Source organism: Nomascus leucogenys, chromosome 16, assembly GCF_006542625.1.
Source record: "Nomascus leucogenys isolate Asia chromosome 16, Asia_NLE_v1, whole genome shotgun sequence".
NCBI classification, from domain to species: Eukaryota; Metazoa; Chordata; class Mammalia; order Primates; family Hylobatidae; genus Nomascus; species Nomascus leucogenys.
In genome coordinates, this window is record NC_044396.1 from 61,428,169 (window position 1) to 61,447,629 (window position 19,461).

General features: G+C 38.5%; 1 protein-coding gene across 1 annotated transcript in view; it reads right to left on the reverse strand.

Moving 5' to 3' along the window:
• Nucleotides 1-19,461, reverse strand: part of NUDCD1 (NudC domain containing 1) — an 89,665-nt gene that overhangs the window by 47,773 nt on the left and 22,431 nt on the right. Inside the window, exons 3-5 of the mRNA XM_003256110.2 lie at nucleotides 9,741-9,926; nucleotides 6,701-6,881; nucleotides 3,117-3,299 (exon numbers count right to left, since the gene is read on the reverse strand). Coding sequence (XP_003256158.1) covers nucleotides 3,117-3,299; nucleotides 6,701-6,881; nucleotides 9,741-9,926 — 550 coding nt within the window. The remainder of the gene's footprint in view (nucleotides 1-3,116; nucleotides 3,300-6,700; nucleotides 6,882-9,740; nucleotides 9,927-19,461) is intronic.

The window sequence follows — 19,461 nt, forward strand, 5'->3', positions numbered from 1 at the left end:
CTTCTTGAAGTTAACAGAAAAGGAAACCAGTACATATATTAATATTCAGAAAGTATTACACATGCCCATCAATGACCAAACTACCCATAATTTTTAAAAATTACAACACTTTTCCTTTATTACTGTGAAAATCCTATGACAAAATAAACAATGAATTTGGAGGGAACTCAAGATATAGCATGAGATGTCATCAAGAAAAACAATACCTGTGGTAGTGATTTAAATACATGATGCGAGGCCGGGCGCGGTGGCTCACGCTTGTAATCCCAGCACTTCGAGAGGCCGAGGCGGGCAGATCATGAGGTCAGGAGATCGAGACCACGGTGAAACCCTGACTCTACTAAAAATACAAAAAATTAGCCGGGCGTGGTGGCGGGCACCTGTAGTCCCAGCTACTCAGAGAGGCTGAGGCAGGAGAATGGCGTGAACCCGGGAGGTGGAGCTTGCAGTGAGCCGAAATCGCGCCACTGCACTCCAGCCTGGGTGACAGAGCAAGACTCTCCAAAAAAAAAAAAAAAAAAAAAAAACATGATGTGTCCCACTTAGGCTTCAATCTGTCTTGGAACTACATGGTTCTAAGTTATCTGGGCAGAATGGTTCCAAAGATTAAGGCATTCCTTCTATTCCCTCGAAATTGCTTACCAAAGGAATTCTAAAGACACACGATCTACAGAAATAAATAGCTATTATAGCTAAGCTTTGGATGAGGTTAGCGTTATAATTAGACAGAATAGTAACATTTATTCAGGAAAGGATCTTAGAGATAATCTAACAAAAAACGAATCCCGTATGATGAAACCAAGGTGTTAAAAGTCTAAAGAAAAGGCCTACTAAGTGCACAAGTTTTTGTATTCAGAGGTGCATATATTTATAAACCTGTGGAAAATATTTTTCAATTATATATTACATTAATATTCATTTTTTAAAGCATCCCAAAATAGTAAACCTAGGTTGCTCTGCTTCTAAAGTAGCCATTCTTTTATTTCTTTGCTTTCTTAATCAATGTGCTTTCACTTAAAAATAAAAAGGTAAAACTAATGTTTTAAAGGCAAGGACTTCATGTCTAAAACACCAAAAGCAATGGCAACAAAAGCCAAAACTGACGAATGGGATCTAATTAAACTAAAGAGCTTCTGCACAGCAAAAGAAACTAACATCAGAGTGAACAGGCAACCTACAAAATGGGAGAAAATTTTCACAACCTACTCATCTGACAAAGGGCTAATATCCAGAATCTACAATGAATTCAAACAAATTTACAAGAAAAAAACAAACAACCCTATCAAAAAGTGGGCGAAGAACATGAACAGTCACTTCTCAAAAGAAGATATTTATGCAGCCAAAAAACACATGCAAAAATGCTCATCATCACTGGCCATCAGAGAAATGCAAATCAAAACCACAATGAGATACCATCTCACACCAGTTAGAATGGCCATCTTTCAAAAGTCAGGAAACAACAGGCACTGGAGAGGATGTGGAGAAATAGGAACACTTTTACACTGTTGGTGGGACTGTAAACTAGTTCAACCATTGTGGAAGTCAGTGTGGCCATTCCTCAGGGATCTAGAACTAGAAATACCATTTGACCCAGCCATCCCATTACTGGGTATATACCCAAAGGATTATAAATCATGCTGCTATAAAGACACATGTACACATATGTTTATTGTGGCACTATTCACAATAGCAAAGACTTGGGACCAACCCAAATGTCCAACAACAATAGACTGGATTAAGAAACTGTGGCACATATACACCATGGAATACTATGCAGCCATAAAAAATGATGAGTTCATGTCCTCTGTAGGGACATGGATGATACTGGAAATCATCATTCTCAGTAAACTATTGCAAGGTCAAAAAACCAAACACCACATGTTCTCACTCATAGGTGGGAATTGAACAATGAGAACACATGGACACAGGAAGGGGAACATCACACTCCGGAGACTGTTGTGGGGTGGGGGGAGGGGGGAGGGGGGAGGGATAGCATTAGGAGATATACCTAATGCTAAATGACGAGTTAATGGGTGCAGCACACCAACATGGCACATGGATACATATGTAACAAACCTGCACATTGTGTACATGTACCCTAAAACTTAAAGTACAATAACAAAAAAAAAATAATTAACTTGTTTAACAAAAAAGGCAAATTCAAAGAATAATATGCAGAATTGTTAAATATTATAAAAATCTCTGTTAAGTAAAATATACTATTCTCTGGCTAAGAACATCAGAAATATGAACAGTAATTATTACAGAGGAACGTTCTCGTGAATAGCTTTAAAAGAATGTCTGTTCTTTATATACAAATATAAATTTCTTCTGAAATTTCTTGTTAGTCTTTCTTTTTTTGAGACGGTCTCGCTGTCGCCCAAGCTGGAGTGCAGTGGCACAATCTTGGCTCACAACAACGTCTGCCTCCTGGGTTCACGTGATTCTCCTGCCTCAGCCTCCCAAGAAGCCGGCACTACAGGCACCCGCCACCACACCTGGATATTTTTTTGTATTTTTAGTAGAGATGGGGTTTCATCGTGTTAGCCAGGATGGTCTCGAGCTCCTTGACCTTGTGATCCGCCCGCCTAGGCCTCCCAAAGTGCTGGGATTACAGACGTGAGCTGCCGTGCCTGGCCAGTCTTTTCATGCTAAAACATAACCTTCATTCACTCATTCAACACTGATAAAATTATGTGATTCTGCCCTCAAGGAACTTACTTTCAGTTTAGTATAAAAGGTTAAGAACAGGTACGTTGGCTTAACTTATTTTTAAAAATTAATAACTTCAATATTACACTATTAATACCATCAATACTAATAGCAAATAGACATTTATTTGATAACTATTTATTAAGCACCTAATCAAGGAAGCTAATAAATGATTTTTTTAAAAAACATTTTTGGTAATAACAAAATGATCAAATTAAACCAGTTCATTCACACTATTAAGGTGGTATACCTTATAAAAGACTTCTGGAAAATACATGAGAAAATAAAGAAAAAATTATGCATCTATCTTGCCCTTGTAGAACTATTAACCTAACTGGGAAAACAAAAGACATAAATATATGTTTATGCAAATACAAATAAGCTCTATTAAGAATAAAAATTACCTTTGATTTTCTCTGACATGTCTTCATCCATATTTTCTTCAAGATCTTGACAAGCCTGAACAAATGTGAAAGACTTGTAGGATACAACCATTAGACCATTTCCATCGGGCTCAATAGCAGCATAATGTGGCACTGATTTTCCACGGAGAATATCACGCTTAATAATTTCATATTTTTTATTATCTGTAAGAAAAAGTATTTTAGAACAAAACATTACAAATAAAAACTATTATCAAAATATTCTGATATTTAAAAATTGATTTTAAATTAAATAATTTTAATGTATTATTAAAAGGTACACTATTAAGAGTCTTTTCATAAGGATAAACAACTTACAACCTAATTTTCTGTAAATAAGTCCCTATTTTAAAATACTGGGTCTGGTGAAATTTGTTCCTGATTGTCCTGTCCAATGTGGTAGTCACTGGCCAGAAGTGTCTACTTAAAATTAAGTAAAATTTAAATTCCTCAGTCACACTAGCCACATTTTAATTGCTCAATAGCCACACATGACTAGTAGCTACTGCAGTGAATGGTACACATATAAAACATGTCCATCTTGGAGAAATCTCTTATTAGACAGCAGTGCCCCAGAACTCCAACATGACTGGCTTACTTGGAATAACAGCCTCTGTATGACCTACCTCTCCTTGACTAAAGCCTGTCTGCCTTCTCAGCAGGTATGTGATAAGTTTCTTCTGAAAAGTGACAAATTAAGGAGAAGGGGAAACATGCAGTGTGGACTATTTTTCTGCCTGTTCTAACTCCTGATAAGGGGCATTTTAACAATGAAATAAATTTATAGCAGAAATGATTTTTTTTATACACTCAAGACATTTATCTATATGCTTATAATTAAACATAAATTAGTGCTACTTTTAAGATATAAACAACTGTATTCCAAAAGTTTCTGACAAATTAAACTTATTTTCCTATAAAGACAGTAATTTTTTGCTTTAAAAAGTACTCAAACATTTTAGCTGACTCCATACTTTTACCTATACTGTTACTCTTCAAAGTGGGTTATACTTGTAGGCTTCATACTGAGTAGTCAAAAATCACAACTCAATGTTATATTATTTTGAGTTTTAACATAATAATACCATCTGTTCTAAAATATCTCATTGTTTTTACTCAAAATCCTCACCTACATTCACACATTAAATTCACACATATTTAAGAACAGGCTTGTAATTTAATGAATGAACAAAACTCCTACACTTCCCCTATAGATACATGCAGGGCCAAAAGTCCTACTTGACTTTAAAGATCCAAACACAGACATTACATATTTATAGGGTGGCTTTTCCCAACATGCATGGGACAGAAAGAATAGGAAGTCTCAAAAACTGGATTTCATGGTTAAATATGTGGAGAAATGCTAGGTTAAAATTAAATGTAAATTGTTTTTTGTTTGTTTGAGACAGGATTTTGCCTTGTTGCCCAAGCTAAAATGCAGTGGCACGATCACATCTCACTGTAGCCTCAAACTCCCAGGCTCAAGAAATCCTCCTGAGTAGCTGGAACTCTAGGTGCACACCACCATGCTGAGCTAATGTTTTTGTAATTTTTGTAGAGACAGTGGCTCACTATGTTGCCCAGACTGGTCTCAAACTCCTGGGCTCAAGTGATCCTCCTGCTTTGACCTCCCAAAGTGCTGAGATTAGAGCCTTTGCATCTAACCTAAATTTTTTTTACTCACAATTTTTAGAAACTTTAATATGCTTAATGTGTAATGGAGCTATTTTATGTCCACATTTTCAAACTTATCTGACCATAAATATAATTTATGAAATGTTTCATTCAAAATAGTTTACAAAAAATACTGTTCTGTTAACTAAAAAGAAAAAGAAAAAAAAACCAATCATATTAGTAATAGTCTGGGAGAGAAGGAACAAGATACAAAAGAAAGATAAAGGGAACAATAAAGAGAATTAATGATAACTACAATCTTGGGAGAAAAAAGGTTAGTCTCAATGTATCTGTCCAGTTGAGGCAAAGAAATGAAGACAAAGGTGATGGAGAAGATAGAGCTGGAGCAGAGCACTGCTATGTTCTGAGGCAATTTGATGAGTTACCACAGATTGAGAAAAAGATGTTACAGAACCAAGTGTCTTGGAGAAAGGAGGAGGAATATGCATGACAATGTCTCCTGTAAGATTTTGAATTATGTACCTTAAAAAAATTAAGGCTTCCATTATCTGAAGCAGGAGTTCTGCAAACTAGGACCCTTGAGCCAAAGCTGAATCTAGGCCTATTTTTGTATGGCCTGTGAGCGAAGCATGAATTTTATATTTTTAAATTGTTAAAATAGTAATATTTAAAGAATAATATTTAAATATATGTCAAAAAAACATAAAATTCAAATTTCAATGTCCATAAAGCATGACTGGAACACAACTATACTCATTCATTTATATATTGCCTATGGCTGCTTTTGCACTGTATCGGCATACTCGGATAGCTGTGACATAGATCTTATGGTTACCAACTGGAATTTCAAAAAAGTTTTCTAATATCTAATTTAAAGTTTAAAATTACTGTGTTCCTCCAGAGATAAAGCTACAACACCAAAAAGAACTAATAAATTATATTGAATACTTCAAAGAACAAATCTAGGAGACTTATTCAGTTTATTTATAAACTATTTTGAGATATCTATTAGATAGATAGATAAGACAGATAGCTGTTTTAGAATAAAAGGCAAAACCCTCTTAGGAAACAAATACTAATAGTCTTTATTGAATTGAAAGCTAGCAGCTATGGTAAAGAAATATTTTTCTACAGAGATGAATGATAATTTAATTTATATTAACTTACTCATAAATGAGTCAGCTAATAAAAACTACTGAGAAAAAGAGCATAGAGTCATTATGGAAACAAGCACTCTCAGTACTCAACTACAGTTAAAAAGAAAACACTCAGTGAGTTACCAGGAACTAAGCAAAGGCAAAGAGATTTCTTAATACCTTAAAGAAATCCTAATTAATACATGAGATTGTAATTTTTAATGTCAAGTTAGAAGCTTGACAGACAGCTTCAAACACACCAAAGCTCAGGACTATTCTAAACATGGGAGCACATTTGGTGAGAAAAAGTAACAGTTTTCCTAAATGTAGAAACAAATAATGAAGTTCAATTAGATTTAAAAGAAATCATACCTGTAATTTAATGAAATAAAGACATTCATTTCCAAGTAAGTATATTTATTTACACTTAAATTATACTATAATTTATTAATTTACATTTAGTTTTAGGTATAAATTTTGGTGTATCACACATATATATGCACATATTTTTGTATATATTAAAAATATACCTGTTAAATTATTCAAAACATATAACAATATCTTCTTTTATATAAAAGGCATAATTGGCTGTGGATGCACACTGCAATTTTTTTTCTATAAAATACATCTGAGGAAAAACTATCTATACATATGCATTCCACCAGTAGTGGCAGGTGCCAGAATTGTAACACAATGCCCAAGAAAGAGCAAACAGTACATACAGGGAGAGCTTTGCGTTTCAAAATCTACTAAATAATGCCAACCAGTAGAGAGAGATTCAGACTTTTGTTTTACCTTTATTTTTCTTACTGATAGTGACCCACTCCAGAGAAACATAGAAACCACTTCCTTTCATATCCAATTCCTCTTTCTCTATTCGAAGAAGGAGGGTAGCTATAGAATGTTCTTCAGCATTTAGCAATGAGATACTGTGAATTATAATAAAGGGGTCCCCAAGTTCTTCATTAAACATAATCTACAAAACAAAATTACACACACAAAAAAGTGTACATAATTACATGAACACAGATAGCACAGAGGGAATACATAGTATTCTGATGATTCAACAGTTATTTTGGATACTATTTATTACAAGAAATTTAAAAATAAAAAGGCCTTTACATAAAGACTGCAAGTTTAGATAATGTTCCCTGAGGACAGAACTTTTAAGAAAATATTTATTTGTATAAAAAAAAAACTGATCATTAGTCTTGGCTACCTTGCTTCTTCTGTTTCTAGATATTGTATATGAGTGTGCATGTGTGTATGCCTTTTTCCTGTTTTTTGTTTGTTTGTTTATTCTCTGGAAGTTTACAAAGGCAAGAGTCAAAAACATTGAAGAATAAATCACCAAAACATGTTTTTTCTCAAAAACAAAAGAGCCTATTAGCATTTAAGAATAAGCTAACAAACTCTATTTAAAATATAATCCTAAAGTGTTTTTTGAAAAGCAAAAAAGCATCATGTAAAAACACACAAAATCTTATCTAAGCATCATACAGAAACACACAAAATCTTACCAAATTCTTTCTTATACCACAAACACAAGATCTCAACAACTACTACATTTTTAAGAGTAAATACAAAATAGAGAAGGTTTTAAGGCTGCTTCCTAAACAAGATTTCCAGATAAGATATGGACAGTTGAGAAAAAGCCTAACTGAAAAAAAGGTAGCTTTAAAAAACAAAAACAAAAAACAAAAAACAAAACCTGTACCTGGAATCCCCACATATCTACTCCTACTTGAAAACCTTACGAAGAAAAATGTGCTTTAATGTCATCAACTTCCCTACATACTTGAACATCTGCCAAAATCATTCAAGTAGTGGGCCTTCAGAATCCATTCTTAAGATTTCCATAAACACAAAAAGCAAAAGCTTAAAAAAAAAATCCTTAAATATTCAAAACAGAGATGACAGATGAAGGCAGGTTTTTATTGGTTGATTGGGTTTTGCTTTTGTTTGGGGAACAGTGGAAACAAAAGGGAAGAACAGAAAATGACAAGTTTCAGCAGGAACAAGTAGCTAGTTTATTGTCTCTTTTTTCTTTCTAGTATGAGTGAAAGGAACTGGAATGAAAGCAAAAGAGTAGATGGCGTACCTTTAAAAATTATTAGGCTGAAGTTTCTGGTTTTCTGAACAAGCCCAGCATCTAAACTGTGATACCGTTGATACACAGCACTTCCATGGTATTAGAGGCAACACATTTGGAAAGCAAGCTGTCTCCTTTAATTTCTCTTTTTAAACTTCAGTAATCACCACCACCACCCTTGGCTCCCTTACCCCCCACCATGCTCCGTAATCACTTCTACTTTTAGCTTCTCTGTTATATTAATTACCCTAAAGTCCTAAAACCCTCCTGAATTGTTTCTTAAAGTGACCAATATTCCACAGTATCCCTCCCACCTCAATTAATGCCCAAATCTCCTCCCTCTCCCACCAGTACCTAGTCAAAACTATTATTAGCTGAAAACATCTCTGAAGGGAGCTTATTTCATTAGGGCAGTATACGCTAAAGAAGGCACAAGGTAGATTTAAATTTTTAAATTTATTTAAAAGATATTATTGAAGGCTTAATACACACCAAGGGGATACACAAAACAAAACCAAAAGAAGTATAAGCCCATATGAAATAATGTGTGGTATTATTTTTAAGATGAAAGTGAGCCAAGTAGGTTTGTCCTGTTCAAAATCTATAGAATCTATACAGCTCAATACCAGATAAATTCCCACTCCTATCTCTCCTGCCCATTATTCTCAAAATACCTTCCAACTGTTTCAGGTAGCTGTGCTACATACCACATTACTTCTGTTTTTCAGAAAAATAAAAGTTGTTACTAAAGGCCAAAACAGAAATTGTCACAGTATCCAATGAATATTTGAAACTGTGAATGCAACAGGCTCTTGTAAATAGGCTACTGCTGTTCTGGTTATTTACTATGTATATTGAACATACTATAATTTGGTAGTATAACATTTAGTATAACTTAGTAAAGTAGGTAAACCAGTTGGTTCTAAGACCTCACTGGTTTTTCTCAAGTAATTAAAGCCTGGTCTTTGTAGGCATCTGTTGGTCAGATGAAATTATTTTGTAAGACATAAATATATTAAGCTCGCATCTCTTTATTTACCCAGAACTAAAGGCTACCTGCTGAGATTCAGACAGTAGCAATATTACAATACACTTATTAGCATAACTCAAAGGAGCTGAAGCAGTAAACTAAATCTTTTGATTATCTACTTGGCATCATTTTCTTCTACTTTCAAAAACTGTAGTTCTAGATAAATTAATTCCTTATTTATTATATTAAAACCCTAACCTACCCTTTAGATTTATATCTAATTTTTTAAATTAGAGTAAAAATGTTGTCTTGGAAATTGGCATATAACTATATATTTATATCATGTATTTTTCTAAGTAGAGAATATTCTGGTAATTTGACCACTATTTGACCAATGTAAACATCCCAGCAAATCTAACATAACGGCAGAGGAGAAAAACATCCTAACATAAGCTTTTGGTCAACTCTTCTTCAAGAAGGAGGAGGCAATGTCAATGCTTAATGAAGTACTCTACGCATATAAGATGTCTGCTGAAAAATGAATGCAATTCTTGACAACTGCACTGACTCCAGATCAAAACAGGAGTGGTTAATGTAACAGTTTGTAAAAAATATACATTTTATAATTTAGTTAAAAAGAGATCCAAAACATATATATCAAACAAACAACAGATCACATGTAAACCATCCTTGAAAAGTGTCATTTTAAAATAAGTAGGGTGCAATTTACATATATTTTCTAGACTTTGCATAAGTCTTAAACAAACCCTCACCTCCCATTTTTCAGAAGCGCTATTTCCACGTTCACCTGTTCCAATGACATACAATCTTCCAGTTCCATCTGACAAGGTAACCCAGGTAGAAGATGAGAAATGGATAGATGCACAAAGACGGTTGTCACATGCTGTCAAATCTGTAGGAAGTCGAAACACCTCTCGTGGTTTTCCTAAGGCAGTGTCCTAAAAAGAAGACCAAATATTACACATTAATCTCTTCCTCTTCACTGATCCACACATACAAAATAAATATCTGCAGTGTGGTGGTTTCTCTCCTTTTTTTAAGAGTTGGAGTCTAATTCCTCTTCCTTTGATGTGAGCTGTCCTACTGATTCAGTTTTAACAAAAATATATAGTAGATATGACAGATGGTATGTGACTTCTAGAACTAGGTCATAAAAGACTTTACATTTTCTACCTCACTCTCTCTCTTGGATCACACATTCTGAGGCTAGCTACTATGCTATGAATACGCTTAAGGTAGCCCCATGGACAGACCCACATGGGGAGGAAATGACGGCTCTTGCCAACAATCAGCATTCCATGAGTTAATCATTTCGAAAATGTATCCTTTAGCCCTAGTCAAGGCTTCAGATGACTGCAGCCCTGGCTATCGTTTTGGCTATAAACTCATGAAAAAATCATGAGCCAGACCACCCACCTGAACTACTCCCTGATTTCTGACCATAGAAACTGTGTGATATGATAAGTGGTTATTGTTTCAAGTCACTAAGTTTTGAAGTTGTCGTATGACAGAAAACTAATACAATGCAGTAATCTAGTTTTCATTCTCTTAAAGATCAGTATTTTTAACTCACTAGTTAAAAATACCACATCATGTTCAAAATGCCTACAGAGACACCAATCTGCGGTATGAAAACACTGTATTTAGCCTGCTACGAATCTAGGGTTTTGTTAACACATTTTAATTGGACTATGTACTTATAATGTAAAGTTATGAGTTGCTGCTACGGTTAGTTTGAATGTGGTATCCTCCCCAAAAGCTGAGTTAAAACCTAATCACCAAAGTGATGTTACTAGAAGTTAGGGCCTCTGATCATTAGGGCTCCACACTGGTGATTGGGACTAAGTAACCTTAGAGAAGGGACTGAAAGAGAGAGTTTGTCTCTTTTTCCCCCTCTGCCTTCTGTCATGTGAGGACATATTATGCCTCCTTTCTGGAGGATGCAATGTTCACGGCATCATCTTGGAAGCTTACCAGACACCAAACCTGCCAGTACCTGGATCTTGGAATTCTCAGCTTCCAGAAGTCAGAGAAATAAATTTCTGTTCTTTATAAATTACCAATTCTCAAGTATTTTGTTACAGCAGCACAAATGGACTACAACAGTTACATCATTAAAATGTTCTACAAAAGAATATATTTTTAAAGGTCTATAATTCAGAAGATAAACTTCCTCTAATATACCAAACTGCACTCAAATTCAACCATTTGTTTTTGTTGCTAAACTTTACAAGTTTTTCTATAGGAGAAAAGTAACCCTTTATATCCATATTTCATTACCTGCTCCTAGAACTTAGATCTATATATGCTATAATATTTAAGTAAACTGCATACAATGTCCTTACTGGCCACAAAATTTTTGGTGACCCATTTTTTCTTTCTAAAGCACCTAATTTAGCTTTCTCCGAAACAGCACCTTTCCTTCCTTTCATATTTTACTGCTTTATATAATATTAAATTAAATAATAAATACACAATGGCAAGCAGAACTCACATTAAGTTTGTAGAATGATCAAATCTGAGTATCAGTGATCTAAAACCACAAGCAAGAAACAGAATCATACCAGCATAGTATTAAGTAGCCTATTAGTAGTAAACATTAAGCTTACTGTAGTCTTCCATCAGTATATTTTAGAGAGAACAGAGACTATCAATTAACCCATTCCGTCTGTTAAGTGGAGGTCAATTAAGATAAATTTTACTGTAGGTCACATCATTTAGTGCATGATGTGGTATTTCCAGTTAGTGAAATAAAAAGAAAACAGACTAGCCCACAAATGCTACTGGGACACCAGAGAACTTCTGGGAAAAATTAAACTTATTCTCTCCCTCATACCATAAACAAAAATATTCCATATTCCAGAAGATCAAGTGTCTAAGTGTGTTAAAGGAAAAGGAAAATAATACTGTTCTTATAATCTCAGGATAGAAAAAGTCTTTCCACATGTAAATAAAAGGCATGTAAGAGAAAGGGAGATAAGTATTTGTCATAAATATAACTCAGGGCTAATATGTATAACATAAAAAGAGCCCTTAAAACTTAACAAGAAACATATGATTATTTAAAATGTTTAGGGGGATGGGCAGATCATGGCAGACGGGAGGCAGGACTAGATTGTAGCTCCAATTCTGATGGACAGAGCGGCCTATGGAGCCTCGCATCATGATTTTTTGCTCCAGAATGACTGCAGGAATAAATCAGGAAAGCCAAGAGAACCCACTGACCCTCTGAAGGAAGTGGATTGCTCCTACAGGACCCGGGAGACACCCCAAATACTGTGAGTACCCGAACTGTGGAAGTGGGGAAGAGAGATCCATCCCTCAAACACACACCCCCACTATGGAACCTGAAGGTCTAGGTTATGGGAGAAGACTCTGACCTTACCTGGAACTGAGTCAACTGAGAGAGCTGAGCAAAATACAGGGGTAGAGGAAGCAGCAGGGAAAGCCCTGTCAGCTCGCTGAGTTCCCTGACAAACCATTTCTGCCTGTCCTCACAGGGGTCCTTCGGGAGGGCAGCCAGAAGCACCGGGGAAAGGCCACAGGGAAAAGGAAATCGCCAGCTGAACTTTGTAACATTTTGAACTGATGGAGAAGTCTCCTACCCAGAACTCAGGGAAGGGCGTGAATCTGGTGGGCAGACTCTACAGGCAGGTGAAGAAGGAAAGCCATATTTGCTTTTGCAGCTGAGAAACGGGTAGCCTGGGGCAAGTTCTCAGCCCTGCATGTCCACTACCTGGAAACAGACTTGGTGCTGTTGGTGGAGGCATGGTGGGAGTGAGACAGGCCCCTCGGATTGCATGGGAATTGGGTAAGGCCTGTAACTGCTGGTTTTCCCCCACTTCCCTGACCAATCTGCATGCCTCAGCAGAGGCAGCCATAATCCTCCTAGGAATATAACTCCATTGACCTGGAAACCTCACCCCCATCCCCCACAGCAGCTGTGGCAAGAAATGCCCAAGGAGAGCCTGAGCTCAGACACACCTAGCCCTGCCCCCACCCAATGGTCCTTCCCTACCCACCTTGGGAACTCTAGACAAAAGGCATATACTCTTGGGAGTTCTACAGCCCCATCCACTGTCTGTTTCTCCCCATACTACCACAGCTGATGCTCTCTGGAAAGCACCACCTCCTAATAGAGAGCCAACCAGCACAAAAATAGTGCATTAAATCACCAAAGCTAAGAACCCTCACAGAGTCCATTTCACCCCGCTGACACCTCCACAGGGACAGGTGCTGGTATCCATGGCTGAGAGACCCCCAAATCGTACACAACACAGGACTCCGTACAGACAACCCCAGTACCAGCCTGGAGCCTGGTAGACTTGCTGGGTGGCTAGATCCAGAAGAGAGATAACAACCACCACAGCTCGGCTCTCAGGAGGACACATCCATAGGAAAAGGGGGAGACTACTACGTCAAAGGAACACCCATGGGACAAAAGAATCTGAACAACAGCCTTGAGACCTAGACTTTCCCTCTGACACAGCCTACCCAAATGAGAAGGAACCAGAAAATCAAGTCTGGTAATATGACAAAACAAGGTTCTTTAACAACCCCAGAAAATCACAATAGCTCACCAGCAATGAATCCAAACCCAGAAGAAACTCCTGATTTACCTGAAAAAGAATTCAGGAGGTCAGTTATTAAGCTAATCAGGGAGGCATCAGAGAAAGGCAAAGCCTAACGTAAGGAAACAAAAAAAATGATACAAGAAGTGAAAGGGGAAATATTCGATGAAATAGCATAAATAAAAAACAATCAAAACTTTAGGAAACAAGGGACATACTTATAGAAATCCAAAATGCTCTGGAAAGTCTCTGCAATAGAATCAAACAAGTAGAAGAAAGAAATTCAGAGCTCGAAGACAAGGTCTTTGAATTAACCCCATCCAACAAAGACAAAGGAAAAATAATAAGAAAATATGAACACGCCTCCAAGAAGTCTGGGATTATGTTACATGACCAAACCTAAGAATAATCGGCATTCCTGTGGAAGAAGAGAAATCTGAAAGTTTGGAAAACATATTTGGGGGAATAATTGAGGAAAACTTCCCCAGCCTTGCTAGATACCTAGACATCCAAATTCAAGAAGCACAAAGAACACCTGGGAAATTCACTGCAAAAAAATCGTCGCCTAGGCACATTGTCATCAAGCTATCTAAAGTTAAGGTGAAGGAAAGAATCTTAAGAGCTGTGAGACAAAAGAACCAAGTAACCTATAAAGAAAAACCTGTCAGATTAACAGCAGATTTGTCAGCAGAAGCCCTACAAGCTAGAAGGGATTGGGGCCCTATCCTCAGTCTTCTCAAAACAATTATCAAGCAAGAATTTTGTATCCAGCGAAACAAAGCTTCACACATGAAGGAAAGACACAGTCTTTTTCAGACAAACAAATGCTGAGAGAATTCACCACTACCAAGCCACTATCAGTTCTCTGAATCCAAGCTAAGCCATCATATCCCCTGTGACCTGCACGTATACATCCAGATGGCCTGAAACAACTGAGGATCCACAAAAGAAGTGAGAATAGTCTTAACTGATGACATTCCACCATTGTGATTTGTTCCTGCCCCACCCTATTGACAGGATATATTCTCCCCCACCCTTAAGAAAGTACTTTGTAATATTCTCTCCGCCCTTAAGAATGTACTTTGTATGCCTATCCCAAACCTATAAGAACTAATGATAATCCCACCACCCTTTGGTGACTCCTTTTTCAGACTCAGCTCACCTGCACCCAGATGAAATAAACAGCCTTGTTGCTCACACAAAGCCTGTTTGGTGGTCTCTTTACACAGATGCGCCAGACATTTGGTGCCGAAGACCCAGGACAGGAGGACTCCTTTGGGAGACCAGTCCCCTGTCCTCTTCCTCACTCCGTGAGGAGATCCACCAATGACCTCGGGTCCTCAGACCAACCAGCCCAAGGAACATCTCACCAATTTCAAATGGGGTAAGCGGCCTTTTCACTCTCTTCTCCAGCCTCTCTTGCTACCCTTCAATCTCCCTCTCTCGCTACCCTTCAATCTCCCTGTCCTTCCAATTCCAGCTCTTTTTCCTCTCTAGTAGAGACAAAAGAGACACATTTTATCTGTGGACCCAAAACTCCGGCACGAGTCATGGACTCGGGAAGACAGTCTTCCCTTGGTGTTTAATTACTGCAGGGACACCTGCCTGATTATTCACCCACACTCCATTGGTGTCTGATCACTGTGGGGATGCCTGCCTTGGTCATTCACCAACATTCCCTTGGTGGCAAGTCAAGTGTGCGGATGCCTGCTTTGGCTGCTCACCCACATTGCAGCCCAGGGCTGCTCACTACCTCCCTTCTCCCTGTTTCTACCCTCTCTTTTCTCTGGGCTTGCCTCCTTCACTATGGGCAACCTTCCACCCTCCATTCCTCCTTTTTCTCCCTTAGCCAGTGTTCTTAAAAACTTAAAACCTCTTCAACTCACGCCTGACCTAAAACCTAAGCATCTTATTTTCTTCTGCAACACCGCCTGGCCCCAATACAAACTTGACAATGATTCTAAATAGCCAGAAAATGGCACTTTTGATTCCTCCATCATACAAGATCTAGATAATTCTCATAAAATGGGCAAATGGTCTGTGGTGCCTGATGTCCAGGCATCCTTTTACATATTGGTCCCTTCCTAATCTCTGCTCCCAATGAGACTCATCCCAAATCTTTCTTCTTTCTCTCCTGTCTGTTCCTTCAGTCTCCACCCCAAGCTCTGAGTCCTGTGAATCCTCCTTTTCCACAGACCCATCTGACCTCTCCCCTCCTCCCTGGGCTGCTCCTCGCCAGGCCAAGCCAGGTCTCAACTCTTCTTCAGCCTCCACTCCCCCACCCTATAACCCTCCTGTTACCTCCCCTCCTCACACCAGGTCTGGCTTAGTTTCGTTCTGTGACTAGCCCTCCCCCACCTGCCCAACAATTTCCTCTTAGAGAGGTGGCTGGAGATGAAGGCATAGCCAAGGTTAATGCTCCTCTTTCTTTATCAGACTTCTCCCAATCAGTTAGCGTTTAGGCTCTTTTTCATCAAATATGAAAACCCAGCCCAGTCCGTGGCCCGTGTGGCAACAACCCTTAGACGCTTTACCACCTTAGACCCACAGGGGCCAGAAAGCTGTCTTATTCTCAATATGCATTTTATTACCCAACCCACTCCCTACATTAAAAAGAGTTCCAAAAATTAGACTCTGGCCCTCAACCCCACAACAGGACTTAATTGACCTCGCCTTCAAGATGTACAATAATAGAGAAGAGTTGCAATTACTTGCCTCCACTGTGAGAGAAACCCCAGCCACATCTCCAGCACACAAAAACTTCAAAAAGCCTAAACTGCAGGGGCCAGGCATTCCTCCAGGACCGCCTCCCCAAGGATCTTGCTTCAAGTGCCGGAAATCTAGCCACTGGGCCAAGGAATGCCCATAGCCTGGGATTCCTCCTAAGCCGTCTTCCATCTGTGTGGGACCCCACTGGAAATCAGACTGTCCAACTCGCCCGGCAACCACTCCCAGAGCCCCTGGAACTCTGGCCCATGGCTCTCTGACTGACTCCTTCCCAGATCTTCTCAGCTCAGTGGCTGAAGACTGACTCTGCCCGATTGCCTTGGAAGTCTACAGGACCATCACAGACACTTTGGGTAACTCTTACACTGCAGGGTAAGTCTGTCCCCTTCTTAATCAATACAGAGGCTACCCACTCCACATTACCTTCTTTTCAAGGGCCTGTTTCCCTTGCCCCCATAACTGTTGTGGGTATTGATGGCCAGGCTTCTAAACCTCTTAAAACTCCCCAACTCTCATGCCAACTTGGACAACATTATTTTATGCACTCCTTTTTAGTTATCCTCACCTGCCCAGCTCCCTTATCAGGTCGAGACATTTTAACTAAATTATCTGCTTCCCTGACTATTCCTAGGCTACAGCCACATCTCATTGCCACCTTTTTCCCCAGTTCAAAGCCTCCTTCACATCCTCCCCTTGTATCTCCCCACCTTAATCCACAAGTATAGGACACCTCTACTCCCTCCTTGGCAACCGATCATGCAACCCTTACTATCCCATTAAAACCTAATCACCCTTACCTCACTCAATGCCAATATCCCATCCTACAGCACGCTTTAAAAGGATTAAAGCTTGTTATCACTCGCCTGCTATAGCATGGCCTTTTAAAGCCTATAAACTCTCCTTACAATTCCCCCATTTCACTTGTCCAAAAACTGGACAAGTCTTACAGGTTAGTTCAGGATCTGCGCCTTATCAACCACCCCATGGTGCCAAACCCATATACTCTCCTATCCTCAATACCTCCCCTCCACAACCCATTATTCTGTTCTAGATAAACCTAGCTGACCCCATAAATCCTAAATCCTTTCCCCACTTCCCTTTCCAATCCTTAAAAAACAGCCCTAAAAGCTGCTCCCACACTAGCTCTCCCTAACTCATCCCAACCTTTTTCATTACACACAGCTGAAGTGCAGGGCTGTGTGGTTGGAATTCTTACACAAGAGCCAGGACTGTGCTGTGTAGCCTTTCTGTCCAAACAACTTGACCTTACTGTTTTAGGCTAGCCCCCACATTATTCCTGATACCACACCTGACCTCCATGACTATATCTCTCTGAGCCACCTGGCATTCACTCTATTTCCCCATATTTCCTTCTTTCCTGTCCCTCACTCTGATCACACTTGGTTTATTGATGGCAGTTCCACCAGGCCTAATTGCCACTCACCAGCAAAGGCAGGCTATGCTGTAGTATCTTCCACATCTATCCTTGAGGCTACTGCTCTGCCCCCCTCCACTACCTCTCAGCAAGCCGAACTCATTGCCTTAACTCGGGCCCTCACTCTTGCAAAGGTACTAAGCGTCAATATTTATACTGACTCTAAATATGCCTTCCATATCCTGCACCACCATGCTGTTATATGGGCTGAAAGAGGTTTCCTCTCTACACAAGGGTCCTCCATCATTAATTCCTCTTTAATAAAAACTCTTCTCAAGGCTGCTTTACTTCCAAAGGAAGCTGGAGTCATTCACTGCAAGGGCCATCAAAAGGCATCAGATCCCATCGCTCAGGGCAATGCTTATGCTGATAATGTAGCTAAAGAAGCAGCCAGCTTCCAACTTCCGTCTCTCAGGGCCAGTTTTTCTCCTCCTCATCGGTCACTCCCACCTACTCCCCCACTGAAACTTCCATCTTATCAAACTCTTCCCACACAAGGCAAATGGTTCTTGGACCAAGGAAAATATCTCCTTCCAGCCTCACAGGCCCATTCTATTCTGTCGTCATTTCATAACCTCTTCCATGTAGGTTACAAGCCGCTAGCCCATCTCTTAGAATCTCTCATTTCCTTTCCATTGTGGAAATCTATCCTCAAGGAAATCCCTTCTCAGTGTTCCATCTGCTATTCTACTACTCCTCAGGGATTGTTCAGGCCCCCTCCCTTCCCTCCACATCAAGCTTGGGGATTTGTCCCTGCCCAGGACTGGCAATTGACTTTACTCATATGGATTAAAATTTCACTGATGAACGGAATACTTACTGAATCAGTATAATGTATAAGAATTGTATTAAATAAGTGCTTTGACTTTTTGCCATGTCATGTATTTATCACCAAACTCTATGAAGTTAAAATTATTAACCACACTTAGAAGAGAGGTTCAAAAAAATTAAATAATTTGCCTGGAGCTCCACTGCTAGAAAATGACAGGGGCAAGATTCAAATCCTGATAAACCCTACTCCAAAAGTTGGTTTTCTTTCCCCTACTCCACATTTGCTTGAGAAGAAACCACTTCTCAAGATTTTCTAAATAAATTAATACTTCAGATCTCAATACAATTTCTAGTATACTCATCCCCAACCCCCCAAACCAACCTTGAATATAACTACTATATTCAGTTTTTCTTCAGGCCTCTAAACAGTATTTTTAATGCAGATGCCTGGGTCAATATAGATGTAATATAAAAATTATAATGGCCATATATATAAATGACACTGTAAATAAATAGTAAACAAGTAATACATAAACTATATATATTTATAATAAACGTCTTTAAACATATTTTGGGGCCCTCTTAGTTGCAGCTATAGGTAGAGAATCTTTGAACTAACAAAGTAGTTTTCTAAAAAATATAGATCTATAGAAAGGGCTACTCAAGTTTAAAAAAAATAAGCAAGTGGGGATACCATTTACTAGTATTATTAGATACTATTTACTAGTATTTAAAGACAATGATATTTAAAACTTTGCCTAAAGGAAGTGATCTTTTTCTGGACAAACTCTTTTCATCATTAATAACCATTAACTTTATTTGGAAGAAAGAATATAAAAAGTTCCTTTTTCCTTTTTTTTTTTGTATTAAACGCACAGTTCTAAGAATTTACCCCCCTCTTTATTTTTTCTTTTCTTTCATCAGGCATTGCAGCTCAAAAAATGTTACTCTGAAATAAAGGCACTTCAA